We start from the raw sequence: 23,612 nt of genomic DNA on the forward strand, positions 1-23,612 counted from the left end.
CTGAACTGGCGAAATCACTCTTAAAACAAACACAAGGGTTGGGATGAGCACTGGGTGTTGTATGGAAACCAATTTGACAATAAACTTCATATATTGAAAAAAAATAAATAAATAAAAATAAAATTGCAACCCACTCTCCAAAAAAAAACAAAAACAAAACACAAGGGGCGCCTGGGTGGCTCAGTGGGTTAAGCGTCCGACTCTTGATGTTGGCTCAGGTCACGGTCTCAGGGTTTGTGAGTTGGAGCCACAAGTCGGGCTCTGGGCTGACAGCACAGAGCCTCCCTGGGATTCTGTCTCTCCCTCTCTCTCTGCCCCTCCCCTGTTCTTGTATGCTCACTCGCTCTCTCTCTCTCTCTCAAAATTAGCAAACATTTGGAAAAGCACATCACTGACCATTTATAAAACAAACAAATGAACAAGAGAACCAACGAAAACACACAACAAGGGCTCCATCTACAAGTTCTGAGGATACGGCAGCTACCGGGGACAGTGACATTGTCCTGAAGGCAGGGGACCGTTGGCTTGTATACCCTTTCCTAAAAGGACAGAGCAGTGCCCCTCTCAGACAGAACAGGAGGCGGTTCTCCTGCACCCTCCCCTCAGTGCCCTGGAGGTGATTTCTCTGTAACATTTGAGGTCTGGGCAGCTATAAATAGTGCCCAGCACCGTTCCCACACGCATGTGGGCAGCAAACGTGATTCTGTCATCAACAAACCACCAAATGGGCTTAATGGAAATCGTATTACTTTACGTCACTTTGATAATGAAAATAAAAGGCCCACTTTTCACTTAACTTTTACTACTCAGTTGAGAATCTGTGGTTTTTCAAAAATACCCTGGACTCCAAATACCATCATCTCTTGTCACTTTCAACAGATCAATGCACTGAGATGTATTGCCTTCACAGAAGTACTTCAGAGGTTTGTAGCAGACCGGTGTTTACTAACGATCAAAAACTGATTTTGAGATGGTTACGTTAGCTCTACACACACAGGCACAAATGCTCTTCCATAACAGATACGCACGCACACTCACATACACAAACACATACATTCAAGCACACACGCGCAAGCATGCACTTGCATACATGTGCACACGCCACACTTACAGGTACACCTGTACATATACATATATATACACGCTCATACATGGGCTCGCACACACCCAAAGCCACCCTGCTTAAAAAATATTAAGTTTACTTATTTATTTGGGGGGGGGGTGAGAGAGGGTGAGAGGGAGACAAGAGACAATCCCAAGCAGGCTCTGCACTGTCAGCGAGAAGCCCGAAGCTGGGCTTGAAGCATGAGATCGTGACCTGAGCCGAAGTCGGACACTTAACCCACTGAGGCAGCCAGGCGCCTCCCCCATCTCTAAAAATTTTTTTAAGTTTATTTATTTATTTTGAGAGAGGGAGACAGAGCCATCATCCTTTTAATATGAGACTTGTGAGGACGCTGGCCACTCACCCAAGGTGGCCAGGAGAGGCCTCCTCCAGCCAGCACCCCTGTGGTGTGGCCACACACCTGCCTGACACATTAGCCCTTCTGGCCCTGAAATGTGGACTCCAGGTAGCCCAGAACTCCCCCTCCATCCACTGACCTACAACTCCCAGCATCTGGGTCTCCTGCTCAGTGGGAAAGCACCCCTGGGCCCCCGAGGCTGGATGGCACCCTGGCATGTGGGCTGTGAAGCCCTGATTTCCTCTATAAGGAGAGCCCTGGGGGCTGGGGAGAGGGTGCTGATGCTTAAGAGAACGGCCTGGGAGCCTCGCTGGAATACACTTGCCAAACCCTTAGGCAGAGCCTGTCTTCTTTTTCTTAAGATTTTTTAATGTTTATTTATTTTTGAGAGACAGAGAAAGACAGAGTGTGAGGGGGGAAGGGCAGCGAGAGACGGGGGGACAGAATCTCAAACAGGCTCCAGGCTCCGAGCTGTCAGCACAGAGCCTGACGTGGGGCTCGAACTCACGGACCGTGAGGTTATGACCTGAGCCCAAGTCAGAGGCTCAACCAACTGAGCCACCCAGGCACCCCGCTTCTGCCTTCTAATGTGCACATAAAAGTCTCACAAGAAGGGTGGTTGCTGTAGGCACATGGGTGGACGGACAGCCCTCCCACTCAGCTCAGGACTACCGACCTGGCTGGCCCAAAGGGATTCAGCCCAAAAAGGTAAGTCCCCAAGCTCCTGATTTATTAAACAACATAAATGAGAAAGCACACTTGTTCATCCTTGCCCTTGGTGTTTTAGTTTTTGTTTTCTTTTTTTTTAATGTTAATTTTTTTTTTTTTTTTTTTTTGAGAGAGAGAGAGAGACATAGAGAGAGAGAGAGAGAGAGAGAGAGAGAGAGAGAGAGAGACAGAGACACAAAGTGTGGGCAGGGGCGGGGGAAGAGAGAGAGGGAGACACAGAATCCAAAGCAGGTTCCAGGCTCTGAGCTGTCAGCATAGAGCCTGACATGGGGTTTGCAAACCACGAGATCATGACCTGAGCCGAAGTCAGATGCTTAACCAACTGGGCCACCCAGGTGCCCCTAGTTTTTGTTTTCAAGGCTTGGACACCTACCTACCCAGTGAAGAATTTAGACATTTCTACTGGTAATGGTGTGTCAGCAGCTTTTCCTCATCAGAAAAAAAGCCTCTGACTGTTGATTTCGGCTCAGGTCATGATTGTACCGTTTGTGAGTTAGAGACCTGCATGGGGCTCTGCGCTGACAGTGCAGAACCTGCTTGGGATTCTCTCTCTCTTCCTCTCTCTCTGCTCCTCCACCACTGGCACGGTGTCTCTCTCTCTCTCTCAAAATAAATAAATTAAAAAAAAAAAGAGGGGTGCCTGGGTGGCTCAGTTGGTTAAGCATAGGACTTTGACTCAGGTCATGATCTCGCCGTTCATGAATTCAAGCCCCAAATCGGGCTCTATGCTGACTGCTCAGAGTCTGGAGCCTCCTTCAGATTCTGTGTCTCCCTCTCTCTCTCTGCCCCAACTCTGCTCACTCTTTGTCTCTCTGTCTCAAAGACAGATAAATGTTAAAAAAAAAAAAAAAGAAAAGAAAAGAAAAGGAAAGAAAAGAAAAGAAAATCACGCTGAAGTCAAGAAAGGTGCTGTTGTGGCAGGGCTGGGAGGTCATGGACGTTGGTGGAATGTCGAACACCGTCCATCCCAGTGGGAAACAGTGCCTACCTGGGGTGGTGACGGCCGTGCCAGGAAGGACAGGAGCTGGCAGAGGGGAACGGAGATGCTGATGTGTCGGGGTGGCTATCAGAGAACTTGGTGGCATGCCAGGAGTGAGGCCTCCAGCTCAGTTCATTCTTCCTGAAAAGAACAAAAAAACAAAAAAAACGCAGACAACTCAGGAATTGCAAATAAAGGACAACCCTGTGCCAAGACGGGAGTGAGACACGGAAATATGTTACAGCTACTCCCGCGTGACTGATAGCATTGCTTCCGGGGCTTTCCACGGTATCTGGATATGAAAAATTGTTAACTTTTATTAATGCAGAACCCATCCTAAGGCAGAGTGAGAGTCATGAGCTCCAAAATGTGAACTAAGCCTTATTCTTCAATTTTTGCTCTAAACAGGTAAATAAATCTTGTCCTCGCCTCAGCCATCAGTAGGACCCCGGAAGGACTCTTCTGTCTTTCCTGTTTCAGCATAGCTAGGCACACAGCCGTCAGCCTCCTTGAGGAGGAGAGATGCACTAGAGAGAAGTGCAGGGGGTCCCCAGCTCAGCCGGGTCATACACAGTTTAGACCACTTCCTTTTTTTTAAAGTTTATTTATTTATTTTGAGAGAGAGACAGAGAGCAGGGGAGGGGCAGAGAGAGAGAGAGAGAGAGAGAGAGAGAGAGAGAGAATCCTGAGCAGGTTCTGCACTGTGAGCACAAAGCCCATTGCAGGGCTCCAACTCCTGCACCATGAAATCACGACCTGAGCCAAAAGCAAGAGTCAGATGCTTAACCGACTGACCCCCAGGCGTCCCTGGATGACTTCTATTTACTCACTTCACTAAGTAAACGCAGACATCTTGACATTAACTGAGACTAGCAGAGGCGCATTCATTCCTCTGAGCCTCTCAAGTGCCTGTGAAGTCAGCTAAGGGTCCCCATCGTGTGAATTCATGATGCCCTAGAACGACGACTCTAGTCCGTTCAGCCAGGACTTGTGAACACAGTATGCAGCGTCTTCCTGGGCTCCTGCGCCCCTGTCCGCACCCTCCCATCGGTGGCTTATTCTTTTTTTGGCTACACCGCCTGGGAATGATAAGGGAGGTTCAGTCGCAAATCCCTACAGCTGCCATGTAAATGTTCACAGAGCATCCAAGAAAACGGTGGTGTGTGAGGAGAGCCACGCACCTGCTTCTCCCAGTCTCCATGTCTCCACGTCTCCAATTTGGGACAGAACTTGCTCACTGTGGCCAGTCTGCAGCTCAAGAGGCTCAAACTGAGCCTCTCTAGATGCTTGACAGAGAGCAGACATTCTTCCAGGCAGGCAAAGACATTAAAGGATATTAATGTTAAAAGCATATTAAAGAAACCCGGGGTGCTTGGGTGGCTCAGTCAGTTCAGCGTCTGATTCTTGACTTCGGCTCAGGTCATGATCCCAGCGTCATGAGATTGAGCCCCACGATGGGCTCTGGGCTGGGTGTGGAGCCTGCTTGGGACTCTCTCTCCTCCTCTGCCCTTGCCCTGCTCGTGTGTTCTAACACACACACACTCTCTCAAAACAGTAGTAAAGAGGATTAAAGAAATCTGAAAAGTATGTATAACTTAAACCTTCTGACAACTCACGGGGCGCCTGAGTGGCCGAGTCACTTAAGTGTCTGACTCTTGATTGCGGCGCAGGTCGTGACCTCACGGTTCCTGTGTTCCAGCCACGCTGACAGTGTGGAGCCTGCTTGGGATTCTCTCTCTCTCCCTCTCTCTCTCTGCGCCTCCCTCAAAAACAAATACATAAACGTTAAAATAAAAACGTTCTGACAACTCATAATTAAGGAGGAAAAGTAGATGGGTGGCAAAATGTGGAATGTGTTGACTTCAGGAGTTTCCCCATGAACAAGAGCAAAAAAACAGACAACTTCATCACACCACAGAAGTAAGGGGATTGCAATCCCAAAGTGTACCTCGTCGAGTGTCTCCAAATCCTCGTGAGGAAGGTTCTGGCTACGTGAGTCTCGTGTTCAGGTGGCATTTTCTGTGCTATCGCATCAAGGATGTGTTTCATCTTCCTTTATACTTAATTAATGAAGGAAATAAACTAGACTGAGAGTGGAGGCAAAGGAAACAAATAAAAAAAGGAAGCCTGAAAAAGAAAATGCCTTATAATCTGTGGCAACATGTTCCAACCCAGCACATGGCAAGACTGGGATATGTGCTGGCTGACTTGGGAGTGGGGGGCAGCAGGGCTCCAAGAGTGCACGCACTCCCTCCTTTTTAAAAAGACAATACAGGGGTGCCTGCGTGGCTCAGTCGGTTAAGTGGCCGACTTCGGCTCAGGTCATGATCTCACAGTCTGTGAGTTCGAGCCCCGCGTTGGGCTCTGTGCTGACAGCTCAGAGCCTGGAGCCCGTTTCAGATTCTGTGTCTCCCTCCCTCTCTCTCTCTCTCTCTCTCTCTCTCTCTCTCTCTCTGCCCCTCCCCTGCTCATGTTCTGTCTCTTGCTCTCTCAAAAACAGCTAAACATTAAAAAATAAAATAAAAAGATAACACATATAGATGCATGTCTACTTCAAGAAGACATAGTTGACAACCACAGTAGAAATTAAGAGCTTTTTTAAAAAAAAATCACCCAGTGAAAAGGTTGTACCTATAAGCTACACATAAGGATATTCTGGCTATTGGGGATAGTGACGTTTTCCTAAAACATAATGGGCTTTTCATCAGGTCCTTTGAATTTCCTAGTGCATAATGAATGTATTTGGGAAGGTTCCAGCTACCTTCTGTTTCTCAGCCCCTCTGACTACCTAAAACGGCTGGATTCATGCCAATAAGAGAGAGGACGACGTTCTGGACCCAGAAGTGTTCATTCAATCACAATGCTGTGAGGATGCTGGTCTGGCAGGCTGTGGGGAAAGAGCTCTCTGGCGCCACCTAGTGGTCTCACACAGCCACTGTCCCTCTGGCTGCGTTTCAGACAGACCCAGATGAACAGAAACAAGAACAGATTTAAGGTCTTCATTTTCACAAGATCGTGGGCTTTCTTCTCGCACAAGATACACACTCAGGTGGCTTTAAGCCATTCAGCCGCCAGAAATGTGGGGACCCTGAGGAGTGCACAGGCCACAGGATGTGCCAGGACAGGAGAGCACAAGTCCCCAGTTTGAGGGCCTGGGTGAAACCACTGTGCCATACTTGGTTCTTAGTGGTATCCACCCTGGCCACCCGCAGAGCCATGAGCATTAGAAGTGAGTAAATGCGGGGTGCCGGGGTGGCTCAGTTGGTTAAGCATGAGACTCTTGTCTTCCACTCAGGTCATGATATCTCACGGCTCGTGAGTTCAAGCCCCACATCGGGCTCTATGCTGATGGTGCAGAGCCTGCTTGGGATTCTCTCTCTCTCTCTCTCTCTCTCTCTCTGCCCCTCCCCTGCTCCCTCTGTCTCTCTCACACACAAAATAAATAAATAAACTTAAAAATTTTTTTTAAAAAATAATAAAATACAGAGGTGCCTGGGTGGCTCAGTCGGTTAAGCGTCTGACTTCAGTTCAAGTCTTGATCTCACCGTTTGTGAGTTCAAGCCCCGCATCGGAATCCGTGCTGACAGCTCAGAGCCTGGAGCCTGTTTCAGATTCTGTGTCTCCCTCTCTCTGCCCCTCCCCTGCTCATGCTCTGTCTCTCTGTCTCAAAAATAAACATTAAATTTTTTTAAAGTAATAATAAAATACAATGAAATCTCAACAAAATTGTACCGACATTCTTCTCAAAGCTAGAACAAACAATCCTAAAATTTGTATGGAACCACAAAAGCCCCGAATAGCCAAAGTAATATTGAAAAAGAAAACCAAAGCAGGAAGCATCATAATCCCAGACTTTAGCCTCTATTACAAAGCTGTAATCATCAAGACGGTATGGTATTGGCACAAAAACAGACACATAGACCAATGGAATAGAATAGAGAACCCAGAATTGGACCCACAAATGTATGGCCAATTAATCTTTGACAAAGCAGGAAAGAGTATCCAATGGAAAAAAGACAGTCTCTTTAGCAAATGGTGCTGGGAGAAGTGGACAGCAACATGCAGAAGAATGAAACTAGACCATTTCTTACACCATACACAAAGTAAACTCAACATGGATGAAAGACCTAAACATGAGACAGGAAGCCATCAAAACCCTAGAGGAGGAAGCAGGCAACTACCTCTTTGACCTCAGCCCCAGCAATTTCTTGCTCAACACATCACCAAAGACAAGGAATTAAAAGCAAAAATGAACTATTGGGACCTCATCAAGATAAAAAGCTTCTGCACAGTGAAGGAAACAATCAACAAAACAAAAAGGCAACCGACGGAATGAGAGAAGATATCTGCAAAGGACATATCGGATAAAGGGCTAGTACCCAAAATCTATACAGAACTTATCAAACTCAGAACCTGAAAAACAAATAATCCACTGAAGAAATGGGTGGAAGACATGAACAGACACTTCTCCAAAGAAGACCTCCAGATGGCCAACTGACACATGAAAAGATGCTCAACGTCACTCACCATCAGGGAAATACAAATCAAAGCCACACTGATATACCACCTCACACTGGTCAGGGTGGCTAAAATGCACAACAGGAGACTATATAGATGCTGGAGAGGATGTGGAGAAACGGGAACCCTCTTGCACCGTTGGTGGGAATGCAAACTGGTGCAGCCACTCTGGAAAACAGTGTGGAGGCTCCTCAAAAAATTAAAAATAGAACTACTCTATGACCCATCAATAGCACTACTAGGAATTTATCCAAAGGATACAGGAGTGTTGATTCATGGGGGCACACGTACCACAATGTTTATAGCAGCGCTTTCAACAACAGCCAAATTATGGAAAGAGCCTAAATGTCCATCAACTGATGAATGGATAAAGAAGATGTGGTTTACATATACAATGGAGTACTACTTGGCAATAAGAAAGAATGGAACCCAGCCATTTGCAGCAACGTGGAAGGAACTGGAGGGTATTATGCTGAGTGAAATAAATGAGTCAGAAAATGACAGATACCGTATGTTTTTGCTCATATGTGGATCTTGAGAAACTTAACAGAAGAGCATGGGGGAAGAGAAGGAAAAAAATAGTTACAGAGAGGGAGGGAGGCAAACCATAAGAGACTCTTAAATACAGAGAACAAACTGAGGGTTGATGGAGGAGGGGAGAGGGGAAAATGGGTGATGGGCATTGAGGAGGGTGCTTGTTGGGATGAGCACTGGGTGTTGTATGTAAGCGATGAACCATGGGAATCTACCCCAAAAACCAAGAGCACGCTTTACACACCGTATGTTACACAATTTGACAGTAAATTATATTACAAAGATTAAAAAAAAAAAAAAAAAGCATTCCCTCTGGAAAAAAAAATAATAAATAAAATAAAAAAAAAAGAAGGGAGTAAATGCAAAATGGCATACAGCAAACCAGTCCCGAATCACTCCTTCCTGTGGGATGTCTGCTATGGTCGAGACAGCCCCAAGACAAATATCCAACAGGAATGAATAGGGACGCTACCGAAAGAATGCTCCCTCCTTGGCCGCAGTCAGATGTAAGCCAACTGGAGAGACCGGTAAGGAAGCCCATTCTGGGAGGGAGAAACACAGAGGGTGATTTCTGGCCTCGCAAACAGCCATGAGGGGCGAATGGGGGCGCTAGAGCCACAAAGGCCTGTGCAGCCCAACCCAGAGACGCCGAAGGTCCTGCTTCTGAGCAGGTGCTGTGGGCAGGGATGTGACAGACGGACCAGCAACGCCCCACGTTGAGCCTGGGGCTGCGCAATCCCAGAATCACTGGATAGGCAGTGGGGCTTCGTCCGTGCTCACACTGGGCCAGGGTCAGCCCAGTGTATGTAGGAAAGGAAGCCTGTTTGTTCAAATGGCTGTTGATGTTTGGAATCCTTAAAACACATGCTTATTGTAGAAAATATGGAATATTTAAAAATTAAAAGGCCAAAAAGACGCCCAAGGAAAAGAAGCCATGATCTAAAGACAGCCCTCTGCATGACCTCCTCTCTGTCTCTAGACAATTTGGAGAAGCCTGCAGACTCCGTGTCTCCATTTCACTCTGCGGCCCGCCTGGTTTTGGGAGTATTCTCTCATGCCACTGTCACTCTTCCCAAATGGCACCTCTAATCAGTGCTTACTATTCCTTTCATATAAATACAGAAAAGCCAGAGTACTGGCTATGAACATTTTCTGCTCCTACAGATGAAATTATTCATCCTAATGAGGGTTGTTCCCCCGAAGCCTTTCCCACAAATTACATACCAAGATTAATAAAAATTTACTTCAATTTTTAGAAATAATTTTATAAGCGAGGTAGTCTTTGGGGGATTTTTGGAAGGACAGGGTTTACACCACAAATATGAAAAATGCTAGCATATCATTTAAAATTAAGAATGAATCCAGGGGCGCCTGCGTGGCTCAGTCGGTTAAGCGTCTGGCTTCGGCCCAGGTCATGATCTCATGGTTCGTGAGTTCGAGCCCTGCATCGGGCTCCATGATGACAGCTCAGAGCCTGGAGCCTGCTTTAGATTCTGTGTCCCCCTCTCTCTCTGCCCCCCTCCCCTGCTTGTGTGCACTCTCTCTCTTAAAAAAGGAATTATTAAAATAAATGCTTCAGTGAAATGTTTGTCATTCTCATAAAGAACAGAATCCCTTCCTTGCCTAAAAAAAAATTTCGTGAGTGCTGGGTTATTTTCATAGCCTTTTAGAATGAAGCCAACAGGCACCACCTTATAAAACAAACAGTCTGTGCTTGGTCACCACAAGCTGCGTCAGCCTGACTGTACCGGACCCGCTGGCTGGGAGGCCGGGGAGGCCAGAGGGGGAGGCCAGGTGCCTTGGCTTTGGGTGTGCATTGTGCTGGGGGTTATGATGGGATCTGGGGCTTTTAGGCAACCCTGGGGTTGGAGAAGGCTCCTTGGCGGGAGGAAATCAATAGTGATCCGTTGGGGGCATCTTAGAGAAAAGAATCAGGGGGCCTGAGGGGGGAAGAGGCCTGGATTTCAGAGAAGGGGTGGTCTGGGCAGGACTGCAAAGGTGCCTCGGTGACCCGTGGGTGAGGGGAACAGCCCTGTGTGAAGACTTTAGAATTCAAGGAAAGGAGGGGGTACAGGCCAACAGGGGAGGTGGGGGGGGGGAGCGTGCACTGGAGAGGGTGACTGCAAGCACCCTTTTTAGTCCTTCAAAAGGAAACACATAAAAACCAGCACTCTACAAACACAAAATGAACCTTGTTCTGACCCAGCCAAGCCTGTGGATGACTACGTCCTGACCAGCCTCTCCCTCTGCTGGTCTGTCTACCTCCTGCCAGATCAATCTCCTAGCCACGCTGCTCTAGACAGCTCTTGCTCTCACTCCAGAACCTTCAACTGCTTGCAGCTGCCACGGGAGCCCAAGCTCCCACATTCTCCGGCATCTAGCCAAGCTGTGGTCTGGAGGGTGCCCCTGGGCCAGCAGCGTGGGCATTAGCTGGAGACACATGTGGGCAGGCTGGTGGCCTTGCACTAGCCCTCCCGGCAGCTCAGAGGCAAGCTCAGGGCCAGCACCGTTCTGCCCCCAGCCACCTAGTCACCCGTCCCCCTGCAGTCCGTTTGCCTGCACCCCTTCTGCCCTTCCCTGGTATTGCCGACGTAGGACCAGATTTGCGGCTCAAACCTGGCTCAGCCTTCCAAGGGCAGGTCAGTGGCCCAGCCTCAGGTAAGACTCTGCTGCAGTCTGCTTCCCGGCCTCCTCACATCTGTTGGCTCACCACCTGTCACAGCTTTCCCAATCCAGGCCTATGACAGCACCCTCAGCAGGCAGCTCCTGGACGGCAGGACCTAATGGTATGATCGCACGGAGCGCTTCTAACACGTTACACGAATGTATGAAGACACAGGGCCGAGCACTTGAGAAACGGCAAAGGGCTCCCTTCCCCGGTGGTGGTCAGACAACATACTGCTGTGGACGGTGATGTCATGCTGGATTGAATCCATATAGTCCTATGGGATGCGAGCCACAGAGTTCCTGCCTTTAAACATGAGAAGAATTAAGATAAAAATTCCCAAATGGCCTAAAGAGCTGAGACTGATACAGGACATCAAAGCTGCATTTGGAACAAACGCCAGGCTGAGAGGCAGCATTCCCACAGGATGAAAGAGGCGGGGCGCCTCTCCACGGGCCCGGGGCACCCCTGGTCCTTCCCCTTCCCCCAGTAAGGGCGGGTGCATGGTTCGTCTTTCAGCCTTCGGCGCTCTTCCCGGGTGCTTCCGCAGAGAAGCCTGTGCAGAAATGTCACATAACGGGGGCGTCTGGGTGGATCAGTCGGTAAAGCGTCTGACTCTTGATTTCGGGCCCCGTGCTGACAGCACAGAGCTTGCTTGGGATTCTGTGTCTCCCCCTCTCACTGTCTCAAATAAACATTAAAAAGATACATATATTTTTTAATGTCACATAATGAACGCAGGCAGAACTGGAGCAGACCAAAACGATTTGGCTTTTCTACTAACTTTTAAAATCTTCAGGTCAATACATCTATTCATGTAAGAAAAAAGGGGAAAAAAGACTATCTCACCCACCTGTGTTCACAGTACAGCTCCTCGAGGGACTAATGCCCGAGCAAGTTCAACTGAGTGTTTCAGAAGGGCGCCAGCCCAACCTACTGGCTACATTTCAAGAGAACGGATTTTCTGGCAAAGAAACTCAGGATATTCAAATGTGCAACCATTAGTAAAACTAATTACAAATAGCTCTAAGCATTAGTAACAGTGCTGATGAGTCATATCTGAAAGAAGTAAAAAAAAAAAAACTTTCTCTGCATGTCTTAACATATCAGAAACCATCGATGTTTGCACGATAAACTTTATAAACATCACTTACACGCTTTGCAATGAAAAACAAAATCTTAACTTTGTTCCACTTTCTATTTGACTTAGAATATGAAATAACCTCACTTAATTGGAAATTCACCTGATTAAATTGCTCAAGCCATATATAATGAGCCTAAATTGGAATAGAAGCAACTTTTCCCAAAATAAAACAACTCTGATCTGCATGGTTTTCTTTTTTCTCCTGATTCCATTTAATAACAAACAATGGAAAACAGCTCCAAGACAGGGTGTCTGTCCAGCGTAAGTCTCTGGGTTTCCTCTGTCTAATAAGAAAATGAGCATTTGCAAACGGCTGTAACCCCCAACATGCTCGAAATAGAAACTTTTCCCCTGAGACTCGAACAAATGATGGCAGACCCTTCAAAAGCACAGGTTTTTGCCGACACCCCCACCAAGGCACACACCCTCCAGCAAAACACATATATGGTTTCTGGCCCAGGAAGAGCTCCTGGGAGGGAAGCGGGGAGGAATGAAGCCTGCCGACGCCCTAGCCCTGCCTGTAACCCTGCCGCATCGCCACCCATAGCTGCTTCCAAGAACATCGCTGCCAACCAATGTCAGGGCTGCGTGCAGACCCACCTGCTGCAGGATAGCTCCAAGGAGCCAGGAGCAGAGGGGCTCCCAGCACAACACAGGGGCGGTGCGGAGTTCACTGCAGCTTAGTGGCATCCAGAAAACAAAGCAGGCTGCAAGAAATGTGCTCGTAGCGAGCACAGCTGTTGTCACTAGATTTGAAAGCCGCTTTCTTGAAATCTCTAACTCGGCCCGAAGTCTGGCTAACCCTTTCAGCCTCCAGCGAAGAACCTCTACCCTTGGGTGTTAATCTGCTCCTGAACGCAAGCTTAGGGGCTGTAATTAGAGACACAAAAGGATTTAAGGCCGCCGGCAAAGAGGCAGAAAATCACATGAACCAACCCTATCGATAATCCGGACCCGGCAAAACTACCTGCAACACCGGATGATGGTTTGAGAGTACCATAAATGATGAGGTGGGCAGGCGTGCTTCATTGTAACCAAAACTATCTGTTCCCATAGGAAGTTGAAAAAAAAAAAAAAAAGCCAGAGCAGTTGCAAGCTTTCCAAACTAATGGATAGCGTGGTATTTAAAAGAAATTTTCCCGAGGATATTTGAAATTATATGTACATTTTAGAAGCTGAGGCTATGGTAATTTTGCCTCCAAAGAGAGAGAGGAGGACTGTGTCCCAGCACTCTTCATGCCATTTCAGTGCACATTCGATACGATCAGAGCGCAGCAGCCTTAACCCCAGGTCTGAGCAAGACGCCCCCTTTCCCAACACGCTGTGCGCATCACGCAGACCCTGAGCACATCTCCCACAACCGAGGCTGATCTACTCGGCTAGTAGGATCGGGAAAATGCCACAAGTGACCCGGTTTCTGGTGTTCACCTGTTCCGAGCCCATCTTAGGCCATGGTGTACCCTCTGTGCCTGCCCAGGACAACAGCCGTGGCTGTCTGTGAAAACATGGGCACAGGAGCCACTCCAGACCCGCCAGGCAGCCCTCCCAGGGAGGTGGCCTGGACACACAGGACAAAGGTGCAGATGACGACTGTCAGCGACACAGAAGAAAAGGTTACCGCATCCGCCCCGAACTTTCCAGTGAGTAGCACTTCCTTCCTCCGCCAAGCAAAGTCGGAACAACAGAGTAGCCCGGAGGGAAGATCTAGGAAGGAGCTTTCGGCTCAGACTCTCTTCATGGCCTAACAGTTCACCTGACTCCCGGGCAGACACCCCCGCCCCCTCCTTGACCACCTGGGCATCGTGCAGGAGAACAGATGTGCACTTGGTGGGGATCACGGTTACAGGTCTCTGTTTCCAGCTGACCCCACACGGGGAGAAAGGAAGCGCTCTCTCTCTTGTGTCTGGGAAAGAAACTTCACAGGGAGAGATAAAGAGCCGCTCGCACCTCCTGACTCACCTTCCCTTCCCGGCTCCTAAGCGATGACAAGATAGCACTGCCCACGGCCCAGGAAACCAGATGCCATGGCTTTGTCCAAGCGGCCCCCCTCAATCCCATCCTGCCTGCTCGCTCCCCTGATCACCACACACAACAAAACAAAACAAGCCTACGGGTAAGAGATACACTAGCAGGAAGGAGTTAGCATGTGAACCGCTGTTTCTACTCATGAAACTCTGGGTACGTAGTTTGCACGGAGGTACATTTCCCCAGAACCTCCGAGAACCACCATACCTGCACTGGCCACCCTCAGTCTTTGCCATAAATGTCAGCCCTTCTCTGGGCCTCTGAGGACGGGCTGGGAGTACAATCAAGTTAAATAAGAGTTGAGCAAGCTAATTCATCATTTGGCCATACTCTCCGGCGGGGCAACACAGGATATTTACGTGTTTGTGGTTCAGTCTATGAATAATTTACAGAGTGCCTTTTTTTTTTTTTTTTGAGAGAGAGACAGAGAGAGAGAGAGAGAGAGAGTGAGAGAGAGAGAAAGAAAGAGAAAGGGGGCACAAGTGAGTGAGGGGCAGAGAGAAACAGAAGCAGGGCTCACCCGAAGCAGGGCTTGAGCTCACTCGATGTGGGACTCGAACTCACAAACTGTGAGATCATGACCTAGGCTGAAGTCAGATGCTTAACCCACTGAACCACCCAGGCGCCCCCAGAGTGCTTTTCTATAAACTGGTCGGGTTTTGTCTGTTTGTTCGTATTTTTAAGAGTACATGATCTACTTTGGAGCTGTACATAAAGTTCTAGAAAATGCTAATTGATCTGTGAGACAGAAGTCCGATAAGCGGTTGCCTGGGGATGGAGAAAGAGGAGAATGGCAGGCTTTAAACACAGATTTAAATTTCGGCAGAGAAGAATACACGTTACCAGTTCCAGAGAAATTGTTTTAAAAGTACCTACTGGTGCCTCTGTAATAAGGACAATGTAAAACTCAGTTTGAAGTTTTAGTGGTCCTTCCTCTGAGCATCTTCAGGATTTTATAGCAGTGAGTTGCCATGTGCTGGGTGACAGCAACAGACCCTAATACTAACTAATTAACCAGGTTACAGAATTTCATTCATGTTTCTGAACAAAAGCACCATTTCAGACTTTTTAATTTTTTTTTTTTTTTTTTTTTTGAGAGAGAGAGAGAGAGAGAGAGAGAGAGCAAGTAGGGGAGACGGGCAAAGAGACTGACAGAATCTCAGCACAAAGCCATATGTGGCTCCACCCCATGACCCTGGGATCATGACCTGAGTTGAAATCAAGAGTTGGAATCTTAACTGAGCCACCCAGGCATCCCTTAGACTTTTTTCTATTAGGCAAAAAATAATATCGACATATCGTATTAAAAATTAATACAAAGTTATTTTAAAAAATTTTGTAATACCTAAGTGTTATTAAAAGTATTTCAGGGGCGCCTGGGTGGCGCAGTCGGTTAAGCGTCCGACTTCAGCAAGGTCACGATCTCGCGGTCTGAGTTCGAGCCCCGCGTCAGGCTCTGGGCTGATGGCTCGGAGCCTGGAGCCTGTTTCCGATTCTGTGTCTCCCTCTCTCTCTGCCCCTCCCCCATTCATGCTCTGTCTCTCTCTGTCCCAAAAATAAATAAAAAACGTTGAAAAAAAAAAAATTAAAAAAAAAAAAAAGTATTTCAAATTGCACAATGGTATATGTCAAATATAAATTTTTAAAAATGATCAAAATAAAGTATGTTTTCATAAAAACAGAAGTGAACAATCATTATCTTGTTATACATATTACTTAAAATATTAATTCCCATCTTAACCAGAAAATTATCCTGTGCACCCCTCATTTAAAGAAAACTGGACATACAGAATCCAAAAGTGGAGTTCTACACAGTGGCTCCCATCAATCCTTCGGGGCAAAAGTCTCTTCCTTCTCCCCAACAGTCTTTTAGATAACTTGTCACTGGGGCGCCTGGGTGGCTCAGTCAGTTAAGCGTCCGACTTCGGCTCAGGTCGTGATCTTGCGGTCCGTGAGTTCGAGCCCTGCGTCAGGCTCTGTGCTGACAGCTCAGAGCCTGGAGCCTGTTTCAGATTCTGTGTCTCCCTCTCTCTGACCCTCCCCCGTTCATGCTCTGTCTTTCTCTGTCTCAAAAATAAATGTTAAAAAAAATTTAGATAACTTGTCACCTCCGTCAGCTAGCAGGCGCCCTGCATCTCCTCCCTGTCCCTCCACTGACCAGTTCTCTGTGGCATAGATGCTTTGCTTGGAATAGAATTCAGATCATTCTGATATCCTTAAAGATGTTCCTCTACTTAAAAAAAAAAAAAAAAAAGCTTCTAAAGATATGGGAAGACGCCCAAATTCATTCATAATGAAAAGTGCCCATTTAAATTGTTTTGAATTTTTAAAAATGTTCATTTTACTTTTGAGATAGAGTGTGCATAAGAGAGAGAAGGGGAGGGGCGGAGAGAGGGAGAGAGAATCCCAAGCAGGCTCCACGCTAACAGCACAGATGCAAGGCTCAACCTCACAAACCGTGAGATCATGACCTGAGCCGAAATCGAGTCAGATGTTTAACTGACTGAGCCATCAGGTGCCCTAAAAATGCGCATTTAACCAATGAAGCCATTTTCCACCCATCACATTTGAAAAGAGTACAGAACTAAACTGAAAATAACCTCTGCTAGAGTGGACCTGAGCCTGAAAAGTGGTCCGAGAAATTTGGAGGTGGCTATCACAGTTCGTGCTCCCCAAACTTCTGATTCAAGAACCCCAGGTTGGAAATGGACTGCAACGACCTGTACGTACAGGTACACGGACTCGGGTACAGAGACACCACATGCTGCAGTTACAGGCTTTCACCAGAAGCACCAGAAATATCCGTCTACAGAGGTTCTGTAGAACAGCGGAGGATCCAGACTGTGGAGCAGCGTGGGGTCGTTAAGAGAAATCGCGACTCAGACCTCAGCGCAGTCAACCCAGAACGATCTCTGCGGATACAGGCGTTAAGTGCACAAGAACGTGTATGATACAAAGAAGCCCAAGATCAGCAGTGAGTGCCAGTGCTGCTCTCCGGAGGCGCACAACAGAGGTGCAAGGCCCCTGGTCCACCCAATGCCCTTCTGAGCCCGGGGAGTCGACTGCACCCTGGTGTTACTTTAAGAACTGAATAAATGCAGAATACATGTTAGCCTTAGAATATATCGTAGCCAGCACTCCAACACCCGCCTTCTTAGGGTCCTTCTTCTTGTCCCGATCACAGAGCAATAAACAGACCTTCTCTGGGGCACTGCCTAGAACAGAACAGGGTGCACAGCTGATGGTTTCCTGGGGACCAACCCTCCTGCTGACTCCTACGAGCACAGGCACACTGAACCCCCAAAGCTTTTCCTCTTTAAAAATGCAATGAGCTGGGGTGCCTGGGGGGCTCAGCTGGTTAAAGTGTCCGACTCTTGGTTTCAGGCTTAGATCATGAGGTCATGGTCTCACGAGTTCAAGCCCTGTGCTGGGCTCTGTGCTGTCAGCGTGGAGACTGCTTGGGATTCTCTCTCTCCCTCTCTCTCTGCCCTACCCCACTCACACTGTCTCTCTCAAAATAAACTTAATTTAAAAATTGTTTTAAGTTAAGAAAAAAAAATTTAATATAAAAAATTAAAATAAAAATACAGTGAGTTTTTTTAATGCTAGTTTTTATTGTTATAAACATAACTTGTGAGTATAATAATATAATTTATAAAGTTCTATAAAAGTAATAAGTAATACGTTACTTAAATGTACATTTAAAAATGTTTAAGATGGTAAATTTTTTTTTATTGCTCACCATGATAAATATACTTTTATTTATTTTTTTATTTTTTATTTTTTTTAATTTTTATCCAAATTAGTTAGCATATAGTTAACAACAACTTCAGGAGTAGATTCCTTAGTGCCCCTTCCCCATTTAGCCCATCCCCCCTCCCACACCCCCTCCAGTTACCCTCAGTTTGTTCTCCATATTTAGGAGTCTCTTCTGTTTCGTCCCCCTGCCTGTTTTTAGATTATTTTTGTTTCCCTTCCCTTACGTTCATCTGTTTTGTCTCTTAAAGTCCTCATGTGAGTGAAGTCATAGGATATTTGTCTTTCTGTGACTGACTCATTTCACTTAGCATAATACCCTCCAGTTCCATCCACATAATTGCAAATGGCAAGATTTCATTCTTTTTGATTGCCGAGTAATACCCCACTGTATATATGTACCACATCTTCTTTATCCATTCATCCATCGATGGACATTTGGGCTCTTTCCATACTTTGGCTATTGTCGATAGTGCTGCTATAAACATAGGGGTGCACGTGTCCCTTTGAAACAGCACACCTGTATCCTGTGGATACATGCCTAGTAGTGCCATTGCTGGGTCATAGGGTAGTTCTATTTTTAGTTTTTTGAGGAATCTCCATACTGTTTTCCAGAGTGGCTGCACCAGCTTGCATTCTATTTTTAGTTTTTTGAGGAATCTCCATACTGTTTTCCAGAGTGGCTGCACCAGCTTGCATTCTATTTTTAGTTTTTTGAGGAATCTCCATACTGTTCTCCAGAGTGGCTGCACCAGCTTGCATTCCCAAGATGGTAAATTTTCTGTTATATGTATTGTACCACAATATCTTTAAAAATTAAAACTAAGAACAGGGGGCATCTGGGTGGCTCTGTGGGTTAAATGTCTGACTCTTTTTAAAAAAAATTTTTTTTCATGTTTATTTATTTTTGAGAGAGAGAGAGAGAGAGCACAAGCAGGGGAGGGGCAGAGAGAGAGGGAGACAGAATCCAAAGCAGGCTCCAGGCTCTGAGCTGTCAGCACAGAGCCTGACACGGGGCTCAAACCCACAAGCCATGAGATCATGACTTGAGCGAAAGTCAGATGCTTAACCCACTGAACCACCCAGGTGTCCCATCTTTTTCTTTTAATGTTTATTTTTAAAAGAGAGAGAGAGAGACAGAGTGACAGAGAGATACAGACAGAGACAGTATGAGTGGGGGAGGGGCAGAGAAGGAGGGAGACACAGAACCCGAGGCAGGCTCTAGGCTCCGGGCTGTCAGCACAGAACCTACACGGGGCTCGAACTCACGAACCATGAGATAATGACCTGAGCGAAGGCAGACGCTTCCGATTGAGCCACCCAGGAACCCCCTTAATCATCGGACCTTTGATCTCAGTTCAGGTCTTGGGCTCATGCCCTATGCTGGGCTGCATGCTGGCGTGAAGCATACGTAACAAACCAACCGACCAACCTTGTAAGAATGGGACATACACGGTTCTCTGACTGCTCTTATGTGTTCCGCTCACCTGGACTTCGTGGGGCGCCTTCCCATGTCAGGAAACGCTGACATCATTTGTAACAGCAGCACTTTACAGTTTGGGTGGTCTCTAATTCATTTCAGTAATTTCCCTTTGCTGAGTATCTAGGATCCCAGAAACGAAAACTGTGGGTCCAAGACCTGCCTTTTGAAACATGTCGCCAAACTACTCGCCGGAAAGTCTGTCTAACCTGTAGTCCAATCGGCATTGTATCAAATACATGCTGGTTCCCCACAATCTCACCGATGGGTCTTGCTAACTGTTAGATCTCTGCCAACAAGACAGCCAGAGCCTACCATCTCAGGGAGCGCCTCAGGGGGTGGGGGAGGGGGGCTGGCTCAGTTTGTCAGGCGTCTGACTCTTGGTTTTGGCTCAGGTCATGATCTCACAGTCCGTGAATTCAAGCCCCGTGTCGGGCTCTGCGTTGGCACAGCGGAGCCTGCTTGGGATTCTCTCTCCCTCCCTCTCTCTGCCCCCCGAACTCCTTCCCAAAACAAATAATAAATAAACATTAAAAAAAACACTACTGTCTCACTTTCAAGTAAACCCGCAGATTCCTATGAGAGACGACAGAGGGCAACCTCAATCAGCTGGGGAGCTGGTAAGGACTCCCCGAGGCAGTTGATAACACCCAGCTCACCTCTGTGGAGCACGCTTCCCTTCGCATCATCATTACTGCACTAAGCGCCACTAAATCCTAGAACACGTATCCTGCCTTAGAAAGGTTGTTAATGTGACCACAAAGGAATAATTATACAATATGACAGTGTCTCTCCTATCTCATCCTCTCCAAAGGGCTCCCAAACTACCCATCTAAGAGTGTATTTTTCTGATTTACAGAGAGGGTAGTCTGTACCACTTGGAAATGAAGTTGTTAATTCAGTGTGGCAATGAAGTAGAGTTTTTTCTTCCTTGTTTCTGAGCCTCCTCCTTGGATATGGTTTCAGTCAAAAAAAAAAAAAGTGAGGGGTGCCTGGGTGGCTCAGTCGGTTGAGCGTCCGACTTCAGCTCAGGTCATGATCTCGCGGTCTGTGGGTTCGAGCCCCGCGTCGGGCTCTGTGCTGACGGCTCGGAACCTGGAGCCTGCTTCGGATTCTGTGTCTCCCTCTCTCTCTCTGCCCCTTCCCCGCTCATGCTCTGTCTCTCTCTCTGTCAAAAATAAATAAACATTAAAAAAAAATAAAAAATAAAAAGTGAATTCCTTTGGGAATAGGCTTTCAAGTCTACTTGTACTAAAAATGGAAGTAAATGCTTCAGTCCATTTATTTTTTTTTAACACTTTTAAAAAATGTTTATTTACTTATTTCTGAGACAGACAGAGAGTGAGCAAGGAAGAGAGAGAGAGAGAGAGAGAGAGAGAGAGAGAGAGAGAGGGCGACACAGAATCCGAAGCAGGCTCCAGGCTCCGAGCTGTCAGCACAGAGCCCGACACGGGGCTGGAACCCACAAACCCATGAGATCATGACCTGAGCCGAAGTCGGACGCTTAACTGAGCCACTCAGGCTCCTGAGTCCATTTATTTTTTAAAATTTACAGTTAAACTTGAAAGAATACACTAATTCCACTTAAAAAAAAAAAAGAGGAGGGGGCATGCAAACACTTTAGTGTGAATTAGCCAACTACAAAATGCAAGGTAGAGAATTACTTCTATTTGAAGACAAGAAATCACAAGTACCTTTATGGGGGTTCAGGGTCGCTCCTGTGCATAAAAACATCACGCCCCTCATTCTACTTTTCTAACCACTTCATGTCCTCCAAAGTTCTGCAATCTGATTTACAGGAACAGGCAGCGCGCTCCCCCCAGACCTCAGCACAGCGCTAGAAAGTCCTGGTAGCTGACCAGTGTACAGGCAGCCCTGCACCATTTTCACTCAAAGGCGAAAACACAGTAGCCTGCCACCTTGTGGAAACAAGAGGTAACAACACTTCATCTGAAGCGTCAGTGCAGCTCTCTAACATAAGAACCTACATATGGCTGAAGAAAAGAGAAAAGCATTCTAACAGGCACATGAAAAGATGCTCAACGTCACTCATCATCAGGGAAATACAAATCAAAACCGCAATGAGATACCACCTCACACCGGTCAGAGTGGCTAAAATAACCACTCAGGAAACAACAGATGCTGGCGAGGATGTGGAGAATGGGGAACCCTCCTGCACCGTCGGTGGGAACGCAAACTGGTGCAGCCGCTCTGGAGAACAGTATGGAGGTTCCTCAAAAAACTGAAAATAGAACTACCCTCTGACCCAGCAACTGCACTACTAGGTATTTATCCAAAGGCTACAAAAATGCTGATTTGAAGGGGCATATGCACCCCAGTATTTACAGCAGTAATATCAACAATAGCCAAAGTATGGAAAGAGCCTAAATGTCCATCAACTGACAAATGGATAAAGAAGATGTGGTTTATGTATACAATGGAATATGTTCCATCGTGATGAAAAAGAATAAAATCTTGCCATTGGAGCAGTGTGGATGGAACTAGAATGTATGATGCTAAGCGAAATAAGTCAGAGAAAGACAAATATTATGTGATTTCACTCATAAGTGGAATTTAAAAAACACAACAGACGAACCCAGGAGAGGGAAGGCAAAATAAGATAAAAACAGAAAGGGAGGCAAACCGTAAGAGACTCTTACATACAGAGAACAAACTGAGGGTTGATCGGGGTGGTGAAAATGGGTGATGGGCATTAAGAGGGCACTTGTTGGGATGAGCACTGGGTGTCATATGTAAGCGATGAATCCCTGGGTTCTACTCCTGAAACCAAGACCACACTGTACGTTAACTAACTTGATTTTAAATCAAAAAAAGAAAAGAAAAAAGCATTCAAATTCACTTAATGTATCAAATAAACAATGCATAGTACTAGAAGAAGGCATCTTTTAAGTTTTGGATGCTGGATTCACCCTTGGCCAAGGAGTAGAATTTTGTGGTCATGCGCGCACGCGCGTGCGCACACACACACACACACACACACACACACACACACACACACCTCTTAAGTCCAAACTGGGATTTGCTTGCAGTGATACAGATCAGCAGACCTGGCTTCACCTTTTGCTATTTTACTCACTTCTGTTTGTGAAAATGGCACGAGGCGTGGGTCTTACCTTTTCACTACCAGCTTCAGGGTTTTATGAGAGCCCTTCACCAGGCAAATCGCCTCCTGTCTAAACCCTGAGAGACCAATGTCGTTGATGCCGACGATCTCGTCCCCGGCCAGTAACTTGTCCACTGCCGCAGCTTTACTTCCTTCTTCAATCTGCAACAAAGACGCACGTGCCATGAGCCTCCAAACAAGCAAAGCAAGTCCCCAGAAGTCAGCCAGGAGCAACGTGCCTGTGACGTGTGCCGCCCACAGCTCTATGACTGGCTCTGCGATCGGCCAGGACCCCATCTAGGCCCTCAGGCTGCGCGGATTCCTATTTGACGAATGAGGGACACATCCCTCACCCAGCGCTTGCCTCTGCGGGGACCTGGGCTACCTTCACCGAGGGAACAGGAAAGAGCGCATGCGCTCCGGAACACACACGACCCAAAACGGTGGATCTAAAGATACAGGGCCCTTTTCTGGAATCCTTTATCCAAACAATAATGATGGATTATTTTTATTATGTACTGTTTCTCATACATTAATCCCAGGCCTAGATTCTTGTAACTGCTTTACTGAGAGAGAGTTCGAATACCACAAAACTCACCCATATAAATATACAAGTGAATGACTTTTTAGTATATTCACAGAACTGTGGAACCATCACGTCCTAAACCTAGAAGAAACCTGGTAGCCGTGAGCAGTCACCTCCTGACCCCCTCCAGCCCTGGCCACCACTAAACCCACCTCCTGTCTCTATGCATTTGCCCTTGCTGGATAGCTCACAGAAAAAGGATCCTACAGGGGCACCTGGGCATTTCAAGTGGTTAAGCGTCTGACTCTTGATTTTGACTCAGGTCATGATCTCACGGTTTGTGGGATAGAGCCCTCCACTGGGGTCTGTGCTGACAATGTGGAGTCGGCTTGGAATTCTCTCTCTCCCTGTCTCTCTGCCCCTCCCCTGCACTCTCTCTCTCTCTCTCAAAATAAATGAACAATGGGGCACCTGTGTGGTTCAGCCGGTTAAGCATCCAACTCTTGATTTTGGCTCAGGTCATGATCTCATGGTTCATGAGATCGAGCCCTGTGTCAGGCTCTGCACAGGCAGCATGGAGCCTGCTTGGGCTTCTCTCTCCCTCTATCTTTGTTCCTCCCCCACTTGTGCTCTCTCTCTTTCTCTCATAATAAATAAATTTAAAAAATT

At 46.9% G+C, this 23,612-nt stretch overlaps 1 protein-coding gene across 1 annotated transcript in view; it reads right to left on the minus strand.

Moving 5' to 3' along the window:
• LOC109248275 (protein Shroom2) overlaps positions 1-22,729 on the minus strand; it is an 82,894-nt gene extending 60,165 nt beyond the window's left edge. Inside the window, 2 exon segments of the mRNA XM_053891935.1 lie at positions 3,181-3,312; positions 22,428-22,729. Coding sequence (XP_053747910.1) covers positions 3,181-3,312; positions 22,428-22,714 — 419 coding nt within the window. The 5' untranslated portion in view covers positions 22,715-22,729.
• Between the last annotated feature and the right edge of the window lie 883 nt (positions 22,730-23,612).

Source organism: Panthera pardus, unplaced genomic scaffold (genome assembly GCF_024362965.1).
Source record: "Panthera pardus isolate Hobbes unplaced genomic scaffold, ASM2436296v1 HiC_scaffold_27, whole genome shotgun sequence".
NCBI lineage: Eukaryota > Metazoa > Chordata > Mammalia > Carnivora > Felidae > Panthera > Panthera pardus.